The 26,897-nt window shown below is 45.0% G+C and overlaps 1 protein-coding gene across 1 annotated transcript in view; it reads right to left on the reverse strand.

Moving 5' to 3' along the window:
* Positions 1 to 3,474: 3,474 nt before the first annotated feature.
* The window catches only part of PRKCI (protein kinase C iota), a 128,807-nt gene continuing 105,384 nt past the window's right edge, over positions 3,475 to 26,897 (reverse strand). Inside the window, exons 14-18 of the mRNA XM_029615014.1 lie at positions 20,830 to 20,955; positions 20,656 to 20,735; positions 8,908 to 8,997; positions 7,601 to 7,716; positions 3,475 to 6,159 (exon numbers count right to left, since the gene is read on the reverse strand). Coding sequence (XP_029470874.1) covers positions 6,072 to 6,159; positions 7,601 to 7,716; positions 8,908 to 8,997; positions 20,656 to 20,735; positions 20,830 to 20,955 — 500 coding nt within the window. The 3' untranslated portion in view covers positions 3,475 to 6,071. The remainder of the gene's footprint in view (positions 6,160 to 7,600; positions 7,717 to 8,907; positions 8,998 to 20,655; positions 20,736 to 20,829; positions 20,956 to 26,897) is intronic.

A 26,897-nucleotide genomic window follows, 5' to 3' on the forward strand; every position in this document is an offset into this window, starting at 1 on the left:
ATCAAGGATTCTCAACATTAATCCTGGAGGATCACAAAAAAGTTTAATTTTCAAGATGCCCACAATGTATATTTATCAGACAACTTTGCATGCATTTCATCCAAGAACTGGGCAAACTTGCATATTTTGGCTACTCTCAAAAAAAAAAAAAAAAAGATCTGGTCAGTGGTCTTTATTCCAAATCATATGGGGATAGACAAATATCTAAACATGTACACTCTTGTGGTCTCAAGTGCCACAAAAACAAGCCAGGTTTTCAGGATATCCACAATGAGCACGCATGAGATAGATTTGGAGGCAGTGCATGGAAATCTCTCATATGCCTATTCATTGTGGATATCTTGAAAACCTGGCCTGTTTGTGGCGCTTGAGGACTGGAGTTGGCCATCCTTGCTCTCAAGGAAAGGCAGGATAGGGGAGATATGATAGACACACTTGAATACCGCCAAAGGCTTCCATACAGAGGTGGTGCCCTCTTTCATAGGAAAGGAGGCTCTAGAATGAGAGGGGGGCATGAGATGAGGGTGAAAGGGGTAAACTCAGGAGTAATTTTAAGGAAATATTTCTTTACAGAGAGTATGGTGGATGTATGGCACAGCCTCCAAGGAGATAGTGGAGACAAGGACAAAAACCTGGGTTCAAGAGAGCATGAGATAAACACAAAGGATCTCTGAAGGAGTGTAGGATCATAAAGCTGAGTAATTAGTGTGGGTGGGCAGACTGGATGGGCCATAATGCCATCACATTTCCATCTTTCTTTCTTAGTTATATTCATGTCCAAATACTTATTTTCCATCTGTTTCTTGATCTTTGAAGGGGTCTCTCAGTACTGGGTCCTGAGATATTCTTACACTCCAGGGCTTGGAATAATAAAGAGTCCTGGGTGGGTGGGGGTATTCTAGATCTGGTGGGACCCCTCCCCCACCAGTACCTGAGGTCCAAGTGTAATTCCAGGTCTCCAAAATACCAGTCCTCATTCTTTCGCCCAGGATGAAGAATCCGGTGTGGCTCTCCCAGGTGCAACATTTCTTATTCCCTGTTCTCCTTTTTAAAAAAGGTAATCTGCATCTTTCTGACCAAAAGATCCTTTAAGCAAGGAAAAGTTAGGGTTTTCTCCTTTCCACAGCTACTGGGAAAGAAAGAGGCGCAGTAAACGTCCTCCCAAGACAAAAATCTCCCAAAATGCCAAAACAGTGTGCTCTTATGGCGAGTTGCCACTGTCCCTCCACCAATGGTGAGAAGGGAGCAGCAGATCTCTCTCTACCCCTGCCCTTCCTGGGCTAGACCAGAGATTCACATGAAAGGTTTATGCCTCTCCGCTTCTACTATGACTGTGAATGAACATGTTTCAGATGCAAACAGACTCAAGTCTATCTTGGAGAAGACACGTCGTGCTATTTAAAGTATTCATAGTCTCAGAATGGGGTAGACCAGATGGGCACGGTCCCATCGACTTTGGGAAGGCAGCACAGCCATGCTGAGGAAGGGTGGTAAAATCTGGTCCTTCCTAAAGACCTAGGACCAGGTCAGATAGTCAGCTGCTGTCCAGCGGTGCATTTCAACTCTCTGCCCCCTCCAACACTGGTCAGCAGCAGCAGGAGAGCAGCAGAGCATTGGGCCTAGTCTTCTGCAACTCTGGTCCGACTGCCTTTTTGAACCACATGGTAACAGCACAGTTCAATGCAGAAGTTGATTCAGGCAGCGGAGGATGGCGATGCAGTATGAGGCACTACTGCTCTCTTTGTAACTGCTGCTTGTCAAACTCAGATCCTAGGTTAAGGGACATGGAGAGAAAGGATAAGCAAGAAAGACAGAGGGTGAAGAACAGGGAAGAGAGAAGGTGGAGCTTGGTTGGCTTGGTCCCACCGCTAACCAAGGTGAAGTAAACTTATCTGTTCTTTACTCCTGCCAGACTATTGGGGATTATAAAAAAAGCTCAAAGCAGATTTCACTCCCCCTATAAGGGTCTGGTGCTGCCTTCAGCTCTTCAGTATTCTGTGTCAAAGTTAAGACAATTGTGAAGGCTACTTTTGTTTGGTTTCTAAATCACTAGCATAACCAAAACTTTAAGCAGCCAAGAAACTTCACTCCACGGTCATTAACCCAGGAAATAGATAATACTTATATCAAGGTCATGACTAGACTGACTACCTTCAGAGTGGGCCACAACACACTTGGCTCAAATTTTCTGAACTTGTTAGACCAAGTCCTTGATTCCTTGTGGATTCCCTGGGTAGGTTCTGGATGGGCTAGCAGGACTAAAGGAAAGGAAATCAACAGGTATGCTTATGTTTTACTTTATCATCCATGCCATGTTTTAATTGTACCTCGCTTCTGCCTATTATACAGATAGCAAATAATAAATAAACAAACTAAATTTCACTTTCCTTATCATCTATGCCAAACCAGTCCAGACAAGTGGGATATACCCAAGTTCCACCCAGACGGGGCAGAAAGAAGCCACAGTAACTCTCAGGACTCGTGCGTCAAGGGGTAGCCTTTCCTGCACTGTACACCCACGCTGAGGTGCTTAGAGTAAGAATGCAATGGAGACAAGGACGCTGCCCTGCCATTATCCTCTGGAAAGAAAGGCTACGATTTTGCCTACTAGGAGTCCTACACCCTTGAGTGGGCTTGACAGCTATCTGGGACTTGCAAACTCTTGCTTGAGCAGACAGCAGCTCCCATCTCCTGTTTCCTCCTGAAATCAACGCCTTAGAAACCACTGTGCTTTAATATGACACATCAAAGCCCTAGCCAAGAAAAAACTAACTGGAGAATAGCCATTCCTGTTCTGGCCTACATTGCCTAACGTTCTTACAGCCATAAGTCAGAAAATCCAGATTCTGATGGTGGATCCAGCAGCAGGAGCTACTAAGGGAACAAAGTCACCCAGACAGATGTTTGGTTGTTAACCCACCTAGAATTATGGCTAGACAGGATATAAATGAAGTAAATAAAGTTTGTTCCCAAGAGGAAAGGGAGAATCAGTCCCACCAGTACCATCACCCATAGTGCACCCCATGATTCGGCTTACGCTCCTCCAGATACCTGGACCTAAAGCCTTCCTGGGAGTGGCTTGCTCGTAGCTGCATCTACTAGTGACAGAGAAATACTGAAGAGCTTAAGGCAGTACCAGACCCCTATAGGGAGTGTGAAGATAGCTTAAACTTGTTTTCTTGGTCTCCATCTGCTAGCAGGAGGCATATAACCCATTTGTCTGGACTGGTCTAGCATTGATGATAAAGAAAAAGACATTTTGCTGCCCTCAATAGCATTAACTTTGTGCTGCATCAGCACAGCTGTGATGTCAGCATGATCTGCAGCAATAGTAGCTGGGAGAAATATATTAATACAATTTTTCTGCTAAAATTATATTTGAAACTTTAATTTACTATTAAGACTAAAGCACATGCAAATCATACAAATTTCAATGTCTAAGTTTTAGTAACTGAAACATTAAAACTTCCAGAATTATTATAAACCTTTTTTATTAACAACTTCTCAAAGATATGCAAAGATACAGCTTTTGCATAACATAAGTGTTTTGCTTTTTTGTTAAAGGTAAACATGCTGGCATTACATTAACTAGCAGATAGACTATAACAGCCTGTTTTGTACATGAATGAGTTCACAACACTGTCAGTTCAGAGGACAGATGCCACACTACCACAACTTGACTTCCAATTTCCCTGTTGAGTGTTTAAGATGACTTCGCAGATAAGAAAATATAAAATAAAACTGCTGTCATGGCACATTAAAAAACAGCAAACATCCCAGAGAAACTTTTTAAAAAGTGTAAAAAAAAAATTAAAAAAAAATCCCACACCTGCAATGTAAATTTTGTATAAAAAGCATATCACTTTATAAGTCTCCTAACATAAAAATAGACAGAAATTAAAAGATATGATTGAAACAGTTTGAAAGTTGAGCAGCATATAGAAAAATAAAATATTCATGTGTAACATTTTCCTGAATTCTTTCTTAATCCAGGATGACACACCCTTATTTGTGCTTTTACTGGTGTGCAATTGGAAAACAGGAGCACACATCTCTCAAAGCCACTTTGTATTACATCTCCCATCTGAAATGAAGCCACAATGCAGATAAATTCTGTTCTTTAAAAAAAATAAAAATAAAAATCCCTAACTTCATTTTTCAGCCAAAATCTAAAACAGACCTTGAATTTCAACCACCAGCCATTTTAAGTTGAGTCAAACACTTTTACGATTTCTGATTCAAGGCTTACGGTGGGAATTGCTTTCTGCACACAAATGATGCACTTAAATTATTTTCTTCCCATTTAAAAACAAAATATCTCCATCTTTTACCCTTAAGCTTTGCAATAAAAATAAACACAAGAAACAATCTTGGTAAAACACCCTGGGCAGAAACAGAAAACCATACAAAAGCCTCTAAAGACAGAAGGAAATACAAAGAAATGACAGATGAAGATAATTAAAAATTATCTGAAATTATAACCTTATTGTACAATATAGTGTTGCTGTCTAGGAACATAAAACTTATGCAGGTAAAAAAAAAAACAAAACAAAACAAAATCCAAACTCATTAGCACCTCCACTAACACTTGCCAAGTAATCTTCAATTCCCAACAGGCAATAATATTTACTGCATGGATTTGCTTTGGAGTGATAATTAGCAACCCACGTCATAGTCTCCAAGAGCAGTCGACTAAATGCCCCTCAATCCTTTTTTCATGAAAAAAAAAAACAAATTTAAAGAGGGTAGGGGAAGACAAAACGGGAGGGTTTTTTTTTTTTTCTTTTTTCACATTTTCAAGTATTGAAAACTTTTGCTGGACTCTTGTGTGAACGTTATTTGCTACTCTAAATATTCTCTCTGCATATCAAAATAATAAAAACAGGGATAAACACAAACTATAAAAGTGATCAAATATTTGGCACCTATTTAGCTAAGCCTGAAGAAACTATACCCTTAATGTAAGAAGACTGAATGGGAAGCTGGCTCTCTGCATGGGATATGCATTCTCCTCTGCATGGCACCAAATCTGCTTCGCCAGGCAGGAAATTCTTTATATTCCATCTATTTATCTTTTGTGTGACAGCTGGATCACTTCCGACTTAAGATCTAAGAACGGGGACCTTATATCTGCGTATCAGCATCAAGACCACTCAAATTATTGACATTTCTTGCTTATGTAGCTCACTGCTGCTCTCCCAATCCAGGCACTTTCTGCTTTCCACCGACTGCGAGAGACACAGAATAGGCTTATGAACTTTGCAACCGGTACACAATTTTCTAGGTGTAGAGAAACTGCTCCAGAATCTCTAAACAACATTTTATACCTGGACTTTAACATGTAGCTGCCTTTTACTGAACTAAGAAAAGAAAAATCTGCTTTCTACGGATCTGAATTCTCATTTGTTTTCTGGTTTTGAACAGCACATTGCAGGCACTGGAACTCAAGTGGAAAGGGGCGAGCCCCCGGAGGAATCATACAGAGTGGAAGGCCTATTTTAAAACATCCATGTCCAACTCTCCCAATCCAAATGAACACAGCTACTTTGCTCAGTAACACTCAAGGTGAGCAAATGAGTCCAGAGAATCTCCATCCCACGCCACAGGACAACGCTGAGTCCTCAACTGGTATTTTCAGAAAGAGGTAAATAAATAGGCAGGTGATCGGGGACATGGAATTTAAGTCCCAAATCTTTCATGCCATCTGCATTTAAAAGTGCATTACAGTAACAATACACTCAGAAAGATTCAGCCGTTTCTTTACATAAACAGCTATGGTATATGTTACAGACGCCTGGACACGGAAACCCAGCAGCTGAAGATCAGGCAACGTGGAGACCCCTGGTTGCCTCCTTATGGGGGACCTAGGAAACAGCCATGCCATGTACTCATGCAGCCAGATGGGAAATGTAACAAAACCGGGTAACAGTTCGTCAGAGTCCAGGCTGAAAATACACTCAACAGCACAGACGACGGCAAAGTCAGAGAACTCGTTTGTCTGCTCTTTGCTCATATCCAGGCTGTACGTGTATCCTTGCAGAAGTACGATGACAAAAGGTACAAATACCAGCTCAGACACATTCTTCAGCTGACATCAGGAGCGGATTGATATATTCAAATCCTTCAAATTCAGACTGGTCTATCTTCTTCACAATATCCCTGGTAAAATGAAAAAGTATCAAAACAAGAGTGATATAGAAATAACGTTTTGCAGTGAGAGGACATCAAGCTAAAAAAAACAAACAGGCACTTATACTACTCATACTGAAGGAAAGCTCTAGAATGAATCAATCTGCAGAAATATATACATTGGAAACTCAAATTAAAAGCACACAAAATGGGAATGGTTATTGATTAGTACTTAATAAAGACCTTTTGCCAAAGGTCTTTGCTGGCAGACGAGAAACCACATCATTACTCAAGCGGTTCTGAAGAGACAATGATCCATGCTTCAGGTTTATGTACTCTTCCTCGGTACTGCCTTAAAGGGATAGAAGTATATTTGGCAGAACTTTACCTAAGACACTAGTGTAAGGCATTCTTATGTTAACCTCAATTGTTGTTTGTATCCAACATTTAACCTTTACAGTTTCCTCCTGCTCCTTCCAGTTGAATCAGAACTAGGACTGGGATCTGGGTCCTTGAGCCTTCGCGTTCTAACGTTGGGATTTTTGCCTGGTTTTATATCCCCTCCCAACTTCTTCTGATCCAGTCATTAAAGTGATGGCTCTCTGCGGGGAGACATCCAGCAGGGCTCCGTACAGAACCCTGCAAGCATGAGCCCTATAAATCCAGCCACTAGGTGGGCCCATAGCACGATGACTGTGTCACCCCTCCCCAGGATCCTCTGGGGAGGGGTGAAATTGAACCCAGCTCTCTCTGCATGGCAGTGTGTGGAAATGCCACCCAGCCCCCTGGTTAGTGGCTCCTTGTGACCTTGGGCAAGTCACTTTATCCTCCATCGCCTCAGGTACAAGTAGATTATAAGCCCTCTGGGGACAGGGAGATATATAAGGTACCTGAATGTAAATCACCTTGAGCTACTAATGAAAAGGCATAAGCTAAATATACAAATAAAAAAGCCCCAACTCCCGATTTTTAATGAAGTGAAACAAAGCATTTCTATAAAACCATTACCATCACATTGCACTTAATGTTACGTCCCCAGCGAAAGCAGCGGGCCAACGCAGCCATCCTGAAAGTTAGCTGCGTTCTAACATTTTCCTCCAGCTCTAGAGCACAGTTTCACAGTGATATGAACGCAATCTGCTTTGAAGCGGCAGACCAGTCATGAAAGGTGGAATATAAATAAAAAAAAATTAAATATACACTCAAGAGCAAAATTTATTTAAAAAGGGAAAAGTTTATTTCTGCAATTATGAGATCACTAGGTACTGCTCTCTTGCCTTCTACCTCTCAGAGTAGCAGCAGTAAAATAGGCTCACCCAATTTGGCATCATTAAGAACGGGATTTTGAAAAGCTGATTTGTGTCTCTCTCTTAACTAAATCACTTCATGTTAGGAAATAGTGCGCTATATGTTGACAAGGGAGCATTTCAACTGTTATGCAGAAGTTTAAAAATATATGTATGTCACTTACTCGTCGTCTGGTGTGAGCTGAACAGGTTCATTAGTGAACTGGACATCAAAATTATCCAAACCAAATTCTCCACATATATTTGGTTTAAAGGGAGGAACCACTTGCTTTTGCTCCATCTAAAAATGAATATATTCAATCAGGTACCAATGAAAAAGAGTAGATCAGAAAAGAACAAAGCCTACACCTGAAGAATCACACAAATAAAAAAAAACCACACAAAAAACAGGCTCATGTTTAAGAGTTGTACTCCAAAGTTACAGAACACTTGATTTTTGGTGGATGTTTGTCCCATTTTTCCCCATAAAGTATCTAATAGCTGCAGATGGCTGACACAATGGCTTGGGAGGCCCAAGCTGCTCAATCAATACCATCTGAAGGCAACTTAAGTGCTATAAGATTGCCCATGCTCTTTCAAATCCTTTTAGTGCTGCAGTCTGGCTTCTCCTGAGACGGCACGCAACACTGCTGCTATACCAGAGGACCTGGCTCAGTACTCCACCAATATGAACAGCTAATTCCAACCCGAGTCAAACAGCTTGCAGTCCTCCAGAAATCTCACGCTACCCAGCAAAACAGATCTCCCTGGTCGTAGGGGTAAAGAATGGCAACGCTTACAAGTTTCAACCTGGCTAATTTTATTTATTTTATTTTTTTTTACAGCCAAGAATAAAATGCTTTTCTTTGCCAATTTAATGTGAAACTATTTTCTTCAAGGGTGCACTGTTCTGCTACTGGGAAATTTCAGACCTCCACACACAATGTTCTGACCTGAGTACTGTTCACTTTATGACTTATTCTGATCAAGGGGACATTTTTTTTCTATTACTCAGATGTTCCAAGCAGACTGACAGTTTTCAGAAACTTCAGCACTAACCTTGTTAGAAAGCTAAACGTATGTTTTAAAATGCACCTCTTTTTAACTGGGGGGATCAGTAAATCCCTCATCCCATTCCACACACATATTCTAGTCTTAGAACTGGCCACCTTGTCTCCAGCTCTGTTTTCAATCAGTGGGGGAAGAGAGAATATGCACAAATCCCAAAAATGAGTGAGAAAACTGCTTCTGTCAGATTGCTGTCCAGGCACCTTTTAAAGACAGAGGGGCAGGGTAGCAGATGCATTAATATAGTGCATAGGCAGCCACAAGAGTAGTCCTTTAAAACCATAAACTCTGCAGAGCTAAAAGGAGACCCATCAGTATTAATCAGTGAATTGGACTGGAAAGGTGCCAGATTTGAAGAACTGGAAAGAGAGGCCTTCATTTATCAAGAGAAGAGGCACAGAGGGTTCCAACAAAGTTTCCATACCATGTCCCAGTCAACATTCCGGAAGAACGGGTGTCCCTGAATGTCAGCAAATCCAGTCTGTGGGTGGCAGCCTAGACGGTCCTTTGGATCCTGAGCAAGAGGGAAAAAAACCAAAAAACAAACAAATCGTTTCTGCGAGAGCTGCATAAACCAGGAATGAAAGCATTTTAAATCTGCATTTGAATTTCAAATACAAAATGCACATCAAATTGGACAAAAGAATTTAAATAAATACTAAAATCATAATATCCTTTGGCCTTGTTCCCCACTCCACCTTTGAACTCCCTTCATCATTTGCACAGGTAGTCCTGGGGAAACCTTGCCAGCCAAAGCAACTGGAGGAATGCCTCCTCTTCAGTGCACTCTCAGCACAGGAGAAACTACAACAGTGGCAGCCATTGTCCTTTCCTTCTACAACCTCAGCACAATCTCTCCACAGCATGCCCTGGGGTAAACAGTCCTTGGATCTCTACGCTGCAGCATGTACAAGGCCAGCCCAAACTCGTACACTGATATTAGGGTTGCCAACTTTTCTATGGAGCAGGACCGGACACTTGGGGGCTGGGTGGCCACCCACAGCTTGTTTCCCTTTTAAAACGAGCACAGATTTTTTTTTTTCCTAGGCAGATTCTTCCTGCCTGTCCTTGGGGCTCAGTTCGACTCTCCTCTTCCTCTGCAACTCCCAGGAGGGTAGCGAGAAGTAGAAAAAAAGTGCTGTACAGCTGTGAGAGAGAGGCAGAGGAGGAGGAGAGTCAACCGAATCCCCAAAACAGGCAGGTGATTGGAGCACTGCCAGCACTGATTGGACCCTGGCCTTGCCTGACCGGGTTTTACAATGTCCGGTTACCCTTGTAACCGGACACTGTACAACAGGCCGCAAACCGGGTTGTCCGGTCAAAAATCAGGCAGTTGATCATCCTGACATACCAATTAACTTTTGTCTTGGTTCTACCAGGGCTGTAATAATTGTAAATCAGGCGGAGGAGATGGCGATGTGCTAAAGTCTGTACTAGCCACAGGCTTTGAATAGGTGAAAACTCTGATATCCAGCTCAAATACACATCTTCTTCCAGTGACAGCAAGACATAAGAAAGAGTAACCACTAAGAACTGTTTAATACACAGGATGCAGACTTAAAGAAGCCCCTGGCTTCTTTAAGTCTGCATCCTGGCTTCTTTAACATGGAAACTGAGTGTGTGAAAAGTAGTTCATATGTATATGCTAAAAAGAGACTTGGTCAGAGTTGGCATAATGTCAACGGTTGACAAGTTTACAGCCCCGATCAAGCACTAAAGATATGCAAACCGCAGTCATGGCTGTTCCTGCTATAATTAAAATGTTAGCAATTAAAGAAATATTTTGTATTTTTAAACCTGCTGAGATGCTACTGCTTTTGTTGGAGGCTCAGCAGGGTGGGTACACTGTGTTATGCCATGACTGTACTCTAGCTGCTGTGCCACAGAAGACAATGAAAGAAAAACAAAATGAAAAGTTAGGCAGATGCACTAAACAGGAAGCCGCCTCCTACCCAGCTTCACCCCCCAGAACATGCTACAAATTATTTTGCAAATGAAATCTATTATGGTGAATTGTTTGTTTTTTTACTTTTATTTTCTTCCATGGAGCAGCAAATGCTCAGAGCTTGAAGCCAACAGGACTGAACGCTGCTGCTTAACTCCACCGACTTTCAAATCCAAAACATGTCCTCCAAATGTCCATCAAAAACATAAGACTGAGCTGGTCGGGTGGCTCAACATTCACAGCCCCTAGATGGGAGGGAGTCCCAGGCATCGAGCAACAGCAACACCTATTGGTTGGATTTAGGGTCCATGACTACAGGGTTGCAACAGGAGCTTTGGTGCTTATCCCCTGTGCAGAGCATGATCACCGAGTTCGGTGGGCTTGGTGCACCGGGAGCAATGGTTCCTCTAAGGTATGTGGATGACTGCCAGCATGTTCACCAGACATGCTCTAGGCATTTCACAATCTGAAGCCCTGTGGCTTGAAGAAGATGCTGGCCCCATGAAGTTCAAACCACAGAAGGGCTGGAATGAGCCTGGTGGGGAGAAAAGTGTCAGCATTTACCTATGCATCTTAGAGGGAACGCTGTTGGTAGGGATATAAAATGAGGGGAAGTCCCCTGGTTACTTGCAAACAAAGTCCCAAGCCACCAGATTCCAGGTCCGGTTTCAACTGCACTAGAAGCCAAAAGGAGCAGGCTTAAAATGCTCGGCTGCTCCGAAAAACAATATAGAACCGAGACGGAAGGCAACAACTAAAATGGATATCAAGAGCCTTTTATCCAAAAACATCTCTTTACATTAATCTAATCCTGCCAAAAGCCCATTAAAGCAGTACTACTAACCATTAGATCTTTAGACAATTCAGTTGTCTAAACAAAACTCAAGCTGTCTTTTTGATTTAGATCACTGCTTCTTAACCCAATCCCTGGGGCTCACCTAGCCAGTCAGGTTTTTAGGAAACCCACAATGAATATGCATGAGCTATATCTGCATATCACAGAGACTCAGTATATGCAAATCTATCTCATGCATATTCACTGTGGATAGCCTGAAAACGTGACTGGCTGGGTATGCCCCCAGGACAGGGTTGAGAGAAGCCCTGATTCAGATTTGTATTTCAACCTTGAGGAGATGGTATTTAAGATTTCTGAAAGCTCCTTCACCTAGAGTTATGAAACATGGGGCTACTCTGCTGATTTATCTTTAGATCTCATGCAAGGATCATACAAATTAAGGCACCAATACAGCTGAAGAGCAATCTCGGAAGCAGAATTTTTAAATAAGGATGTATGGCCATAATCAAATGCTTTTTCTCTGCTCTTAGGGAGGCTTTCTGCATACGGTGGTTTTTAATTTGCATTTTCCTGATGTCGTATCACTACAGTGAGCAGTACTGGCATCCTGTGCATGCAGAAGGATCAGGGCCCTCCATGGCCAAGAGGGAAGGGTCTCCTCATGAGCACTGAGAATGCCAGCAGCCCCTGTAAAAAGGGGGCCAGCAGGGGGGTCTTTACGCAGACTGCTGCAGCGACGCTCCTTTAAAACGTTTTTAGTGCCCCCGAAGAAGTGGTGCCCTATACAACCAATTGTACACCCCTAGAGTCGGCCCCGACACTGGGCTTCAGCTTGATGGTAAAAAGAAGTGCTGCACAACAGGTCATTTATTGATCCTGAAGAGGATGCCAATATGGGATGAAAGCATTGCTAAGTTTCTGAAGCTTTATCAATTTTTGAATTAGGAAGAGCCCCGTCCCTCTAGATGCATGACTAATTCAAACAAAACAGAAGCAAAATACATAAAGACAAAAAAAGAAAGGTGACATATGAATAAGATCCAAGGAGGTGGTAATAGACAAGAATCAGAAAAGTTGATACTTTGAAGAATCTATTCACTACAGCTTTTTTTTTTTTTTTAACAAGTAGTAAGTTTAATCTTTCTGCTTTGGCAATAGTTATAAAGCAGTCATGTCTCAATGAGGTGGGGTGGCACAGCGTCAGTCTTGACTATACTGTACAGTTTTTTGTCTCATCTGAAAAAAAATAAAAGTTTCTTACTTGTAACAGGTGTTGGAGGACAGAAGGATGGCAAAAGAGCACAAGGGTGACATCATCAGATGGAGCCCCCACAGAGAAAACTTATGTCAAAGTTTCTAGAACTTTGACTTGGCACACTGAGCATGCCCAACATGCCCTAAATCACGTGTCCACATGGGGTTCCTCTCCAGTTTTATAACACAGAATTATCTTTATAATTGTGGGGGTGGCGGGTGCATTTCGTGAGGACTAACATCCTCAAAATCGATGGTGGTGGGCACCAAAGTGCTGCCGCCATGGGGGACTCGACCGCGAAAGGAAAATTGGTTCTTACCTGCTAACTTTCGTTCCTGTAGTACCACAGATCAGTCCAGACACCTGCCCATGAAACCAACTCCAACATGGAGGCCATAGAGTAATTCCAAACCCTGAAACCTGCTTCCACAGCAAAGTTCTGACTTGAAGCTGTTATTTGGATATGTGCTCATCGCTGAGAAAAAACGTTCCCCACACCTTGGTATCGAAACACATCCCCAGAAATTCCAACACCTGAGAAGAGGAAAGATGGCTCTTGGCCTGACTGACAATCCATCCTAATGACTGCAGATGCTGAAGTACCATATCTACTGCCTGCTGGAAAAAGAGCTCAGACTTTGCCCGAATCAGTCAGTCGTCCAGAAAAGGGTGGCCCAAGACGCCCTCCCTCCGGAGAGCCGCTGCCATGCCTACCATCATCTTGGTGAAAGTCCAGGGTGCAATTACCAGACCGAATGGAAGGGCGCAAAACTGAAAATGCCATCCCAGGCATTTTATGTACATCGCCCAGGTCATGGGTGATTAATAAATTCAAATAAGATATAAAAGACGAAGGATCATGAATCTGAGTTATCTTTGATGGTCGGTTCGGATTCCTATATGCAAATACGCCTTGGTCAAGTCCAGAGCCAAAACATCACTTTTCTTGGGAATGACAAAATAAATAGAATAACGGCCTTTCCCCTGCTCTTCCAGAGGTATGGAAACAATGGCTCTTAGCAACCACAGACAGTTGACCATTTGCTGTACTACGAATTTCTCTCTCTCATATGAACAGGGGGAGACTATGAACAAATCTCTTCGTGGACGAGCAAACTTGTCTTATCACACCCAGCATCCACTGATTCGACGTGATCTCAGCCCACTCCTCGTAGAAGAGAGTCAACTGACCCCCAACCGCTGGTACAGCGGAGTGGACCAGCCTTGCATCATTGGGCGGACTTGGCTCCACTACTTATTTATTTTTTTATTTATTTAGAGTTTTTATATACCGGCAATCATGAAAACATATCTTGCTGGTTTACATAGAACGGGGGTGCAATAAATACAAAAAATGATAATAAATACATGGAACTAGAACTGTGGTGACAGAAGGTACAGTTACATTTAACAAGGGAAGCCGAACTTGGAAGGAAGAAGAGAGGAGAGACTAGTTAACAAAATACAATATAAATGTAGTATAGAATAAATATTAAATACAAACGGCAAGGTGTTTTATGAGTCATTGGATTGTGTCATTAGGTTGTGTCCGGAAAAGCTTGCTTGAATAACCAAGTCTTAAGTTTTTTCCTAAATGTTGGGAGGCATGGCTCCTGTCTGAGGTCTGTAGGAATGGAATTCCACAGTAGAGGGCCAGCTGTGGAGGTGGCGCGATCTCTTAGGGTGATGTGTTTGGTCGTTTTCGCTGGGGGAACTAGTAGGGAGCCTCTATAAGCATCTCTGGTAGGTCTAGTAGAATTATGTAATTGGAGAGGGAATTGGAGATCGAGAGTGGTGAGTTGATGTATAGTTTTATAGATGGTGGTTAAGGCCTTATACATGATGCGGAAGTATATGGGTAACCAATGTAGCTCTTTCAAGACGGGGGAGATGTGGTCTCTTTTCCTTGTGCCTGTCAGAATACGGGCTGCTGAATTTTGCACCATCTGGAGTGGTTTGGAGTAGGATGAAGGTAGACCTAGCAATAGGGAATTGCAGTAGTCCAGTTTCGAGAAAATGACTGCTTGGATGATCGTTCTGAAATCGTGAGCGTGGAAAAGAGGTCTTATCCTTTTTAGGACCTGGAGTTTATAGAAGCAGTCTTTAGTTGTTTTATTGATGTGTGCCTTGAAGTTTAGCCGGTTATCTATTATCACTCCTAGGTCTCTGGTTTGTGTGGTAAGAAGATTGGAAGGAAGAGTACTGTTGTTTGTGTTTTCAGGCGAGATGAGTAGGATCTCAGTCTTGGAGGAATTTAAGATGAGGTGTAGGCTGTTGAGTAGTTGTTTGATTTTTTGGTGGCATGATTCCCAGTAGTCAAGAGCATTAGAGTAAGTGTCTTTAATAGGGATGATGATTTGAATATCATCTGCGTATAGGAAAAACTTTAGATTGAGGTCAGTGAGAAGTTGGCATAGAGGAAGAAGGTAAATATTGAATAGAGTCGGGGATAGTGAAGAACCTTGTGGGACTCCTATAGCAGAGTCAAATCTTGAGGATTCCTTGTTTTGGAGTTTAACTTTGTAACCTCTATTGTTGAGAAAGGTTTTAAACCAGGAGAAGACGGTGCCGCTGATTCCTATGGATGACAATAGGTTTAGGAGGATGGCATGGTTGACCGTATCAAACGCTGCGGATAGGTCTAGCAAGATTAGTAGGAACGAGTTTCCTTTGTCAAGGCCCAATAGTATATGGTCTGTCAAAGAGATGAGGAGAGATTCTGTGCCTCGATTTTTTCGAAATCCGTGTTGTGGGGCGAAGAGGAGATTGTTGTCTTCTATGTAGTTTGAGAGTTGAGTGTTAACAAGTTTTTCCATGATCTTGGCGATGAATGGGAGGTTAGCTATGGGGCGGAAGTTGATGGGGTCCTTTGGGTCAAGGTTGGGTTTCTTTAGGAGAGGTGAGATTGAGGCCATTTTGAGATCGTCTGGGAAGGATCCTTGGGCTAGAGAGCAGTTGATGATGTTTGTCAATGATGTAGCTATTGTGTCTGGAATGGATAGAAGTAGTTTAGTGGGGATGTGGTCTGCAGGATGAGATGAAGGTTTCATTCTTCTCAGGATGGTTTGTATCTCAGTGGAAGAGACGGGCTCAAAAGTGTTAAGGCTGGAGTTTAAGAAGGTCGGGTGTTGGTATGTTGGGAGGGCGTCTACTGTATTGGAAGGCAGTTGGGTTAAAAGATTGTCGATTTTATTTTGGAAAAATTGGGCCAGTTCTTCAGCTTTGGATTGTGCCATGTCGCTGGGGATTTCTCGCGGTATGGTTTGCGTGAGGCTGGATACATAAGCGAAGAGGGCTTTAGCATCAAAGACCAGGTTGTGAATCTTAGATGCAAAATAATCTTTTTTTGATTTTGAGGTGAGGGCTTTGTACTGGTATAGTGTAGATTTGTATGATGAGATGGTGATGTCACTAGGAGTTTTACGCCAAGTCGCTTCTTTCTTTCTTAAGCTTTGTTTTAGTTTTCTGAGTTCATTGGTGAACCAAGGTTGTCTGTTGGAGGCATTGGTGTGAGATTTTTTTTATAGATGAAGGGCAGAGCTTGTTAGTGCCCGCGAAAGGACTGATTTTAGGACGATTGCCACCCGGCAGGCTGCCTCTGGGTGCCACTGATAGCCCTGCCGAGCCGGAAACATTTATTCATCTGAAACAAACGTGCGACGGCAAAGACCCTTGCCTTTAAGGCTTATCTTCAGGCAACTTATGATCTTTATTCTCCCCAAGAAGTTCGATCATCTCCTCTAAGTCTTGTCAAAAAGCAGCTTTCCTTTAAAAGTTAAAGCTCCCAACTGAGACTTAGATGACATGACATCCACCAACCAGTTCCTCATCCAGAGGAGTCTCCGAGCTGAAACCACTGACATCATTGTCCTCAAAGAAGTCCAAATGAGATTGTATAGTGCATCGGCTCCATAGGCTACCATGTCTACCAGCCGCTCAGCCTCAAGGTCAGACATGGTCCTTTCTGCCTGCAACTGTTGAACCCAGCAGAGTCCTGTCCTTAGCATAAAATTGCTGCGCACTGCAGCCCGTATGCCAAAGGCAGACCCCTAAAAAATCTTCTTGCAGCTCCGGCCACTGGAATGGTTGTCATTTTAGTTATTGCCAACACTGGGGCATCCACCTTCGGCATCTTCAGGAGCTCCAGAGTATCCTCAGGCATAAGATATAACTTATCCATCGCTCTGCCAACTTTTCCAGTTTCAGGAGTAGTCCACTCTCTAAACACCAACTTCTTGACAGACTTATGGAAAGGGAAAACTACCACCGGGCCCCGCAAACCATCCATAAAAGGACCTGCACCCTCCTGATCTGAGTCCTCTTGCGGAACCTGTACGTCCAATTCCTCCAGAACATGGGGCCATCAGGGGAGCCAGCTCCTCCTTGCGGAACAGCCAAACCGCCTTTGGAGCATCTCCCTTCTACAGCCGGGGTCTTCTCCTGCATTTCTTCTGGGTTCTGGTCCGCCAGAGCCAGATCAGTACCATGCGGGTCCTGTGCTTGCAGATCTGCCAGTCTCTGAACTTTCAGAAAGATCCTCTGTTGCGTCTGCCGGCGCGTGCTACCCTGGGGGACGCCGAACTCTCAGACCCCGCAGCCCGGAAAGGTCTGGCCCTTTTTTCCGGCTGCGGATGTACCAATGTCCCCTGCTCGACCCTGCACTGCCCCGCGGCTTTTCTGGTCATGAAAGCCCTGTGGAGTAACAGGACAAAGTCAGAAGAAAAGGTAGAGGAAACATCAGAAACCTCTCCTCAGGAGGTCCTCCTTACCTTCTGACTGAACCCCTGAGCCTCGTGACCTCTCTCAGAGGTTTTATTAGCCGAGGATAAAGGAAGAGGGAAATCCCCCTCCCCCTCCGTGGCCTGCGAATTTGAACAAAATGGCCTCCGTTCCCGTGTCTCACTGGGAATGGTGACCTCCACATTTTGCGACGTAGCAGAAAGCCTCCCAGGCTCACGCCGCCTGCTCGATGTTGCCGCGACCATCCCAAAGATGCCCTCTCCCCGGGAGAGGCACAAGGGACAACGGCCTTCGCAGGAAAGACACACGTGTTCCCACAGTGCGTGCAGCTCAAACCACACGGCATGTCGATGGGGTGCTGGGATTGCGACTGCTAAACAGCCATTGGAGGGACTGGGGAGAAAGGAGAACTGCTTGAACCTCCCCTTGAGAAGTCAAATGCACAAAACTGCTCTCTTCTACTTTTTTTTTTTTTTTAACTTTATGAAGGCAGACAAACTTAGAGAAAAAAAGCATTTCCCTGCAAAATGAAGGCTGGCCACAGGCTCTGTTTATCTTTCTGAGGGCGAGGGAACTGGGACCTCCAGCTTTCAGCCCTTCACTGGCGATCAAGGATTGAGCAATAAAGGGTCCCCAACCCTTGCTCGTCCGCCTCAGAAACCAGGGGATATGGCCCCACCAGGACCTAGCAACCCCTTGGGAGGCAATCTCCAAATGTCCAATTCTGTCTCTTTTCTTTTTAAACTAGTCTCAGACTAAAGTTTTTGCACCATCTGCTGGAGACAGAGAAATCCTGAGGGACTGCAGGTGGCACCTCGGGTTATGTTGCAGTGTCAGTAAAACTTTCTCTGTCTCCATCTGCTGAAGGGGAGGCAAAACCCAGGAGTCTGGGCTGATCTGGGTACGTACAGGGAAAGGAAATTTACCAGAAACATCAAAAACCCTGACTAGGAGCACCACGGGGACGCACAGAGAAGGACCCAGCATCGCAAACCATGAGGAAAAACAGTGAAAACCGTGAGAAAAAAACAAAGTTTTCCAAAAGGTCAAAAAAACAGCCAAAGTGATGCTTACAGCTCCATGGAAATAGAGAGACTGGAGAAAGACTATAGAGGGTAATAGGGCACCCACAGGAACGTGCGAAAAGTGGCCCCGCCGCGGCCTATCACGTGGTGTGCTGACAAAGTCTAAAGCAAGGCCTAACCCACGGGGGGGGGGGGGGGGGGGGCTGCTCAACCTGCCCAGATACCCAATTCCCCTTACTCCAATGGGAGCGGGAACGTTGCCGGTACGGCACGCTGAGTACGGAGACCGGAGGAAGTCCTACAGAAAACCCCTCTGTCTCTGAATTGGAAGGTAAAAGCTTCTTCCATTTTTTTTTAAACTTACTGGCTGAATACAGAACTGGTCTCTGGCTGCGGGGGAAGAGGGCTTTGAACGTCACTGCCGTGCTTGGCTTCCTGCACCCGCTGCCTTTCAGCTGCATAAGCAGCAAAGTCCATGCGGGGAACCGGCTACCGGACCAAGGCACACCTCTGAGGGATCACAGAAATCACCTCTGGAATTCTCAACTGGGTAGGGACCTTTAAGTATCACCATAGGAGAGCGGTGCTCAATTTAGGATGTACAATTTCTCCTTCCAAAAAAGTGCAGCAATCCCCATAGGGAGAGGCATATCCACCATCTGCTGGAGACAGAGAATACTGGCGAGCTGAGGTCACCGAAGGAATGTATGTACTGTGACGTCAGCTTTGCTCCATCTCCATTTGCTGGCAGGGGAGCATAACCCATTGGTCCTAAGTCCATCTGGCTACATGCTAAGAAAAGGGAGGTTTTGCTTTTACTGAGATGTCATCAGAACCAGAATTTTTTTTTTTGTATGGTGAGTTGTATGGGTAATGCCCTAGCTCTGCACACATTGTTGGGGGTTGAGGGGGTTCCTGTGGATGCAGAGTATATGGTTACATTTAGCCCTGTGACGGTCACATTTTCAGTGTGTCACACATGTGAGAACTATCTGTCAGGTGTGTCCTGGCCAAAAAAAGGTTGAGAACCACTGCACTAGACTACTCCTAGTATTTACAGCACAGGGAGCGTATTGCTCATTAAAAGTAGGCCTCCACTGGAAAAAACAAAAAGCCACACTCTCCTTCCCTGTACCCACTCATCAGTTGTTTGTGCTCTTTACACACTGCAAGTATCAGCATGATGCCTGCACGCGGTTTTGCTAAGGATCAGCATGCTGCAATCTCACAGTCTTGATTTCAGAACAGCAGGAGCGAGTGCATAGGAGGGGTTTCACAGTCTTCATGACTAATGGTTTCAACTGTCAACTGAATCATCTAGAAATCAATTCTGGCTATTACTAGTGCTACAAGAGCCACCTTGATATAAATTACTTTTCACTCTTGTTCACATTTCTTCCTCGGTACCATAAACATGAACAGGAAATCTAAGTAAAATGCTTTTGTTTCTCTGGCTTATACTAATGTGAGGTTTGAACAGCAGCCTGCTGTAAAAACAGCAAAGATATACAAAAACTAAACCAATGATCTAGAAAATTGAAACTATATTTAGCTTGATTGACCAGTCCCTGTTGCCACTGCCTTCTATACAGTACACAATTGCAGCCAGAGTACAAAGCAGAGATCCTTTAAATAGCTGACTGTAAGCCTACAGATCCTATGTATAAGGAGACTGTATAGAAACAGGCAGTACTTACACACAGAATATATCTTTTTTTGGCCCAGCAGTTCCTCTTTCTCCTCCTCCTCTCAACCAATTGGAACCATTGCTAGGATCCTGGCATCATAAGCCTTCATTCACAGCTACCTGGAGTTAGTCCCACTCTTCCACTAGTCCTAGACTGGTCACTGCAGCAATAGTCCTGGGGCCCGGAACCTTGTATCATGTGTAATAAACCTAGTTGTTAGGTATCAGTCACTGTTGTTGGTGACCACACCTCCCCTCTCCCCCTCCAAACCCCAACCAGTGGCTATGAATGCTGTCCCTGCAGCATCCCCAGTCCACTTGGGGTAGAGAAGGCCTAATATGAGAGTCACATTTCAAACTCTTCTACCTATATTAAGTGGATGTCTGAAAATCACCTTCCTGCAACATGGCTAAAGGTTTGTGCATGGTGGAACGATGGACAGACGTTTAGGCACATCGAGGAGGCATTTCCAGGGGGTAAGACGAGCACACACACAGAGCTGGGTGTTTCCTAATCTTTGTGTGCAGCTTCCCGTCGGCATTCCACATGCAGCCACAAGTGACTGAGCGCACACTGTCATGCAAGTCAAGTTTCCAAAGGGAAAGCTGGTGCCCTTTCACTTTTAGATGTGGTGCAAAACCTGCAGGGTCCTCATCCCATTGTGGACAGTCTGAAAATTGCTCCCCCCCCCCCCCTTAGTGGAACACAGAATGCAGTTCTCACCTTGTTAAGAAAACTTTTCAGAACACTGGCAGCTTTCACAGAGAGGGACCTTGGAATACGGATTTGCTTTTCCAAAATAACTAAGAAGAGAAATAAACAATTTAAGAACTGTAACAATAATTTGCATGTCCTTTTTCAAAAAACCTGCAAGTAAACGTAAAAGAGGTATCTCACCTTGGAAAAGGTAATCCTCTGTGTTTTGATCTGGGTTATCTGAGCTTCCAACAATATCGAACGGCGACCTGCCTGCCATCATTTCAAACATCAGCACGCCCAGTGCCCACCAGTCCACACTGAAACCTGGTCCAAAATAAACCGCGTTATGACCAAAATTCCATCCACAGATGGCACTGGAGTCTTTGAATCGGAATTACAGCACAAAACTGTATTACCTTTAAAATCTTTTCCTTTGAATTAGGCCTAAAATCTTACCCCTTACAGCCAAGACCATTAAACTAGCTGTTTCCTGTACCTACTCAGATCAGTCCAGACTCCTGGGTTTTGCCTCCCATCCAGCAGATGGAGACAGAGAAAGTTTTACTGACACAGCAACATAACATGAGGTGCCATCTGCACGGACAGATAGCTGGGTGTCCCAGTTCCCTCATCCACAGGAGGACAGACAGAGCCTGCAGGCAATCTTCTTTAAAGGGAAGTAGTCTTTTCTTTATTAATGCAGTAAAGTGCGCACTGTTAGCCCCCGTTTGGCCACGCGTTTTCAATGCGATATTTTTACCCCTTATACAATAAGGGGGAATAGCGTGTGGAAAACACGCTGCCAACCCCCCAAAACTAATAGCGCCTGCAATATGCAAATGCATGTTGATGGACCTAGTCATTCCCGCGTGATACAGAAAATAAAATGTGCAGCAAAGTCGCACATTTTAATTTCAGCCGGCACTGGGAAAGTGTACAGAAAAGCAGAAAAAACTGCTTTTCTGTACACCCTCCGACTTAATATCATAGCGATATTAAGTTGGAGGCCCCAAAAATAAAAAAAAAATTAAATAAAAAAGTAAAATAAATAAATAAATAAATTAAAATCTGCCCGCGGCCTGGAAGACGGACGCTCAATTTAGCCGGCTTCCGTTTTCCGAACCCGTGGCTGTTAGCGGGTTCAAGAACTGACACCGGTAAAATTGAGCGTTGGCTGTCAAACCTGCTGACAGCCGCCGCTTCTGTCAAAAAGGAGGCGCTAGGGACGCACTAATGTCTCTAGCGTCTCCTTTTACCGCGGGCCCTCATTTGCATACGGGCCGATACTGAATCGCGCCCAGGATAGTGGCCTGGGCACACGCCGGAAGAGTGGGTGCTCGCTGGCTCACCCGCAGGTTTTTCTGTATCGGCCCGTTAGTTTGGCAGCCTCATTAAAGTTTACAAAAAAAAAAAAAGATACCGCTTTCTTTTGAGACTGACTGAGCAGCTCTCCTTGTCCCTCGGTCCTCTGGCGGTCGTTGCTGCCAGTCTCCCTAGTGGGTCACTCCAGTGGCTGTTGGTTTGTTCGCACACTGCCACGCAGCCCTAGTTGAGAGGTCGGTGGGGGCGCATGCGCATCTCTCCTGCAATAGGCAGATGCGCTCAGTGCCTCTCCGGGGGAAGAGGGGACTTCGGCGCTCATTCTGGCAGCATTGGGGAGGCGGCATAAGCCTGGCAAGCTTTCCGATGTGCTGCAGGCAGTGGATGGCCCCTACTGGCTAAGTGCGAGAACGTTGGCCATTTTATTCACTTTCACGGGACGCGGGGGAATCCTTCCTGCCTCTTTCCCCAGCTCATAGAGCCTCCGAGGGAGGTTACCAGGCTGGAGGGGCCAGAGCAGGGAGCCTCAGATGACTCCTCAGATTTTTTTTCCACCGACCTTTGATGCACATGGCGTTGTGGACCAGAAAAGCCGCAGGGAGGTGCAAGGCTAGCCATGGGCCCCTGGTGTACCCGTGTTTGGCGAAGAGGACTGGACCCGCTAATGAGGTTGAGGCCACAAGAGTTTGGACAGTCCCTGGGCCACCCGCCTTGAGAGGGGAGACCGAGTTTTCTGAGAATGAGGTGCAAGCCCTGCAGGGGTCGGAGGTCACTATGTTGGCAAGGATGCGGAGGCAGCGTCGAGGAGTGGCCTGATCCAAAACTATAAAGTTGTTTACGTTTGCTGTATCCTCCTGCTATTACTCTCACTTGGTCCCTTAGACCGTTCCTCATTCTCTCCCCCGTTCCTTACGAATCCCTGTTAATTGTAACTTTATCCTTCCTTTTTCCCCAACTAGTTTTGGCTCCCCAGTTGTATGTGAACCGATGTGATATTCATTTGAATGTCGGCATATAAAATTTATAAATAAATAAAGAAAAAGTGGTTCGGCTGTTCCACAGGAAAGGGTTGAGCCCCCTGATACCCCATGTTCTGGAGGAATTGGGGATACAGCTTCTGCAGGAAGATTCGGATCAGGAAGGGATGGACCCGGTCATGGAAGGTCTTCAAAGTCCAGCAAGGGCCTTTCCTTTCCATAAGTCCATCAAGTAGTTGGTTTCAAGGAGTGGGATACTCCTGAGATGGGATGGAGGTGCGCAGAGCAATGGACAAATTGTACCCCTTGCCAAAGGAACTCTGGAACTCCAGGGTACCGAAGGTGGACGCCGTAGTTTTGGCTGTTACAAAGAAGACAACCATTCCGGTGCCCGGGGCTACAGCACTAAAGGACCTTCAGGATAGAAGCTGGAGGTTCACCTCAAGGAGGTTTTTGAGGTGACTGCCCTTGGCATATGGGTTGCAGTGTGTAGCAGTGTTATGCTAAGGGTAGATCTCCGCTGGGTTCAGCAGTTGCAGGAAGACAGGACCAGTGTCTGACCTCGAGACTAAACAGGCTGAGTGGCTGGCAGCCGTGGTAGCCTATGGAGCCAGTGCACTATATGACCTCATTCAAACTTTTCCGAGGACACTGATGTTAGCAGTTTTGGCTAGGAAACTCCTCTGGTTGAGGGAACTGGTCGGCAGAGCTGTCATCTAAGTCTCAGCTGGGAGCTTTGCCTTTTGAAGGGAAGGTGCTTTTTGGTTAAGACTTAGAAGAGATGATCAAACTTCTTGGGGAGAATAAAGGTCATAAATTGCCTGAGAATAAGCCTAAAAGGAAAGGGTCTTTACACCTTCACGCTCTCGTTTCAGAGGCAATAAATGTTTTCTGGCCCAGCAGGGCTATCAGGGGCACCCAGAGCAAGTCTACTGGATGACAATCATCCTGGAATCTGTCCTTTTCGGGCACAGATCAAACAGGGATAGGAAGTAGTGGAGCCAAGTCCACTCAATGATGTGAAGCAATTCCAACTCCTCGGTACCAGCTGTAAGGGGGTTGGTTGACCCTCTTTTACGAGGAGTGGGTCACGATCACGTCGGATCAGTGGCTAAATGTGATAAGACAAGGTTACACTTTAGAGTTTGCTTGTCTGCTAAGAGATTTGTTCATTGCTACCCCTGTTCCTGAGAGAGAGAGAGAGAGAGAGAGAGAGAGAGAGAGAGAGAGAGAGAGAGAGAGAAACTCATAGTACAGCAAACAGTAGACCGTCTATGGTTGCTGAGAGCCATGGTTTCCATACTTCTGGAAGAACAGGGAAGGACCGCTAGACCATTTATTTTCAGCCCATTTTGGATCTGATGTTCTGTGATTGCGGCAGTGCGCAAGGGGGGATTCCTGCTTCTTGGGGCTTGCCTGCGGCGTATTTGCATATAGGAATCCGAACCAACCATCACTATCATCTCAGATTCATGTCCTGGGTCGGCATTTTCAGTTTTGCACCCTTCTATTTGGTCTGGCAATGGCGGCCCGGACTTTCACCAAGGTGATGGTAGTCATGGCGGTGGCTCTCTGGAGAGAGCGCCTCTTGGTTCAGCCATCTTTCCCCTTTACAGGTGTTGGAATTTCTGGGGGATCGTTTCGACACCAAGGTGAGGAAGGTTTTTCTCGCCAACGAGCACATATACAAATTACAGCTACAACATCTACAAGTCCAAGCTTTGCTGCAGAAGCATGTTCCCAGGGTCTGGGATTACATACAGTTTTCTCAGCTCTATGGCCTCCACGTTGGAGTTGGTTCCATGGGCATTTGCTTATATGTGACCTTTACAGTCAGCGTTACTTTTCCACTGGAATCTGTGATCGGGGCAGTTTCATCTGTTGTTCCTTTAATGGAGTTGGCCAGGTCTAGTCTCTTGTGATGGCTTGTTTGGAACAAGTTGAGTCGAGAGGTGGATTTGAAGATTCCGGCTGGACAGCTGTTACACTGGCATCAGTCTTTCTAGATGGGAAGCAGTGTGTCAGGTCCAGTCTGTTCAGAGTCTATGGTTGACGGATGAAGCATTGTGGTCTATCAACCACCTAGAAATGAAAGCAGTGAGATTGATATTGCAGGCGTTTCTGCCGCTGTTGAGGGGGCAAGCCTTTGAGGGTCCTGTCGGACAATGCAACGACAGTGGCTTACATCAACCAACAGGGTAGATCCAAAAATCGGGCAGTAGCTCAAGCAGCCCAGGCATTGTTCCACTGGGTGAAGCAGCATCTGGCACAGACAGCGGCTTCTCGCATAGAGGGAATGGTCAATGAGCAAGTGGATTTCCTCAGCTGTCGGCAGTTGGATCCCAGAGAGTGGGAACTCTCAGAGGAGGTAATGCATACCTTCATCCAAAGATGGGGCAGGCCGCACATGGATCTCATGGCAACCTTCCAAAACACTAAGGCCCCATGGTTCCTCAGTCAGAGAAGGGAGCGGGGAGCAGAAGTTGTCTGTGCCTTACTTCTGCCTTGGCCGGTCGGCATTCTTCTGTAAGTTTTTCCCGTTGCCTCTGATGGGCAAAGTTTTGCAGCAGATAGCCATCTAAGCGAGAAAATGCTTGTGGCACCAGAGTGGCCGAGGCGACCTTGGTTTGCAGCCCTGATAAACTTAGCGGAGGATGGTCCAGTGAGGCTCGCCCATCTGCCGAAGCTTCTGCTCCCATTATTCTGATCATGTGGATTGCATCTGTCTCGTGGCTTGGCTGTTGAGAGGAAGTGCTTAAGGAAGAGAGGATATGCTGAGGAAGGTATTGCTACCTTTGGCCAGCAAGAAAGACTTCTACCTCTTTGGCATATGTGAGGAATTGGAAAATGTTTGAGATCTCATGTGCGGAACAGGCAGTGGCTCCTATGTGGGCCTCCATGGCTCATATTTGGGCCTTTTCGCAGAAAGGCTTGGTGAAGGGCTTGTTTTAACTCCCTCAGAGTTCAGGTGACAGCATTGGGCTGCCTCTGAGGCAAAGTACAGGGAGAGACTCTAGCGGCAGAAGTTATGTCCTTCCTGGAACCTTAATTTAGTCCTTAAGTGCTTGTGTGCTGTGCGTTCGAACTTAAGAGAGCCACTATGAAGGACCTCACTTTGAAGGTGGTTTTCTTGGTGGCCATTTGTTCTGCCCGAAAGTTTTCAGAATGGCAGGTGTTGTCTGCTAGAGAATCCTTTTTGAGGATTTCAAATTCCGGGATTTCCTTGAGGATGGTTCTTTCCTTTTGGCCGAAGGTGTTTTTGTCATTTCACTTTAATCAGTCAGTGGGACTTCTGTCCTTTTTTCAAGTTTGGATGCTACGGAGACTCATGCTAGAGAGTTAAATCACTTGGATGTTAAGTGTGCTTTGTTGAGGTACCATGAGATCACTAACATTTTTCGGCTAACGGATCACCTTTTTGTGCTTATGAAGTGGTGCAAAAAAGGGTTGTAAAGCTTTGAAGGCCACGATTGCGTGGTGGTTAAAGGATGCTATTGGATCGGCATACACCTGCCAGGCTCGTCCTGTTCCGGAGGGGTTACAGGCTCATTTGACCTGTTCTCAGACAGCATCCTGGGCTGAATGTCAACAAGTGTCACCCCAGGAGATTTGTAGGGCAGCTACTTGGAAGAATTTGCACGCTTTTGCGGGGGTATTATTGTTTGAATGTCCAGGCCTCAGAATCAAGGAGCTTTGGGGAAAGGGTGCTTCGAGTGGAGCTCTCACAGTCCCACCCCATTTAGGGAAGCTTTGGTACATCCCAGGAGTCTGGACTGATCTGGGTATGTACAGGGAAAGGAAAATTGGTTCTTACCTGCTAATTTTAATTCCTGTAGATCAGTCCAGAGTCCCGCCCAGAGGAGGTCTTGGATTTGGAGAGTCCACTCAATCTCTTATCGTAATCAATCTTAAGAAAGGCACAGGTTTTGTATGTAGTCCTGCATATATTTTGTTACTGAAGTCAAGGTT

This window comes from Rhinatrema bivittatum, chromosome 9, assembly GCF_901001135.1.
Source record: "Rhinatrema bivittatum chromosome 9, aRhiBiv1.1, whole genome shotgun sequence".
Classification (NCBI taxonomy): domain Eukaryota; kingdom Metazoa; phylum Chordata; class Amphibia; order Gymnophiona; family Rhinatrematidae; genus Rhinatrema; species Rhinatrema bivittatum.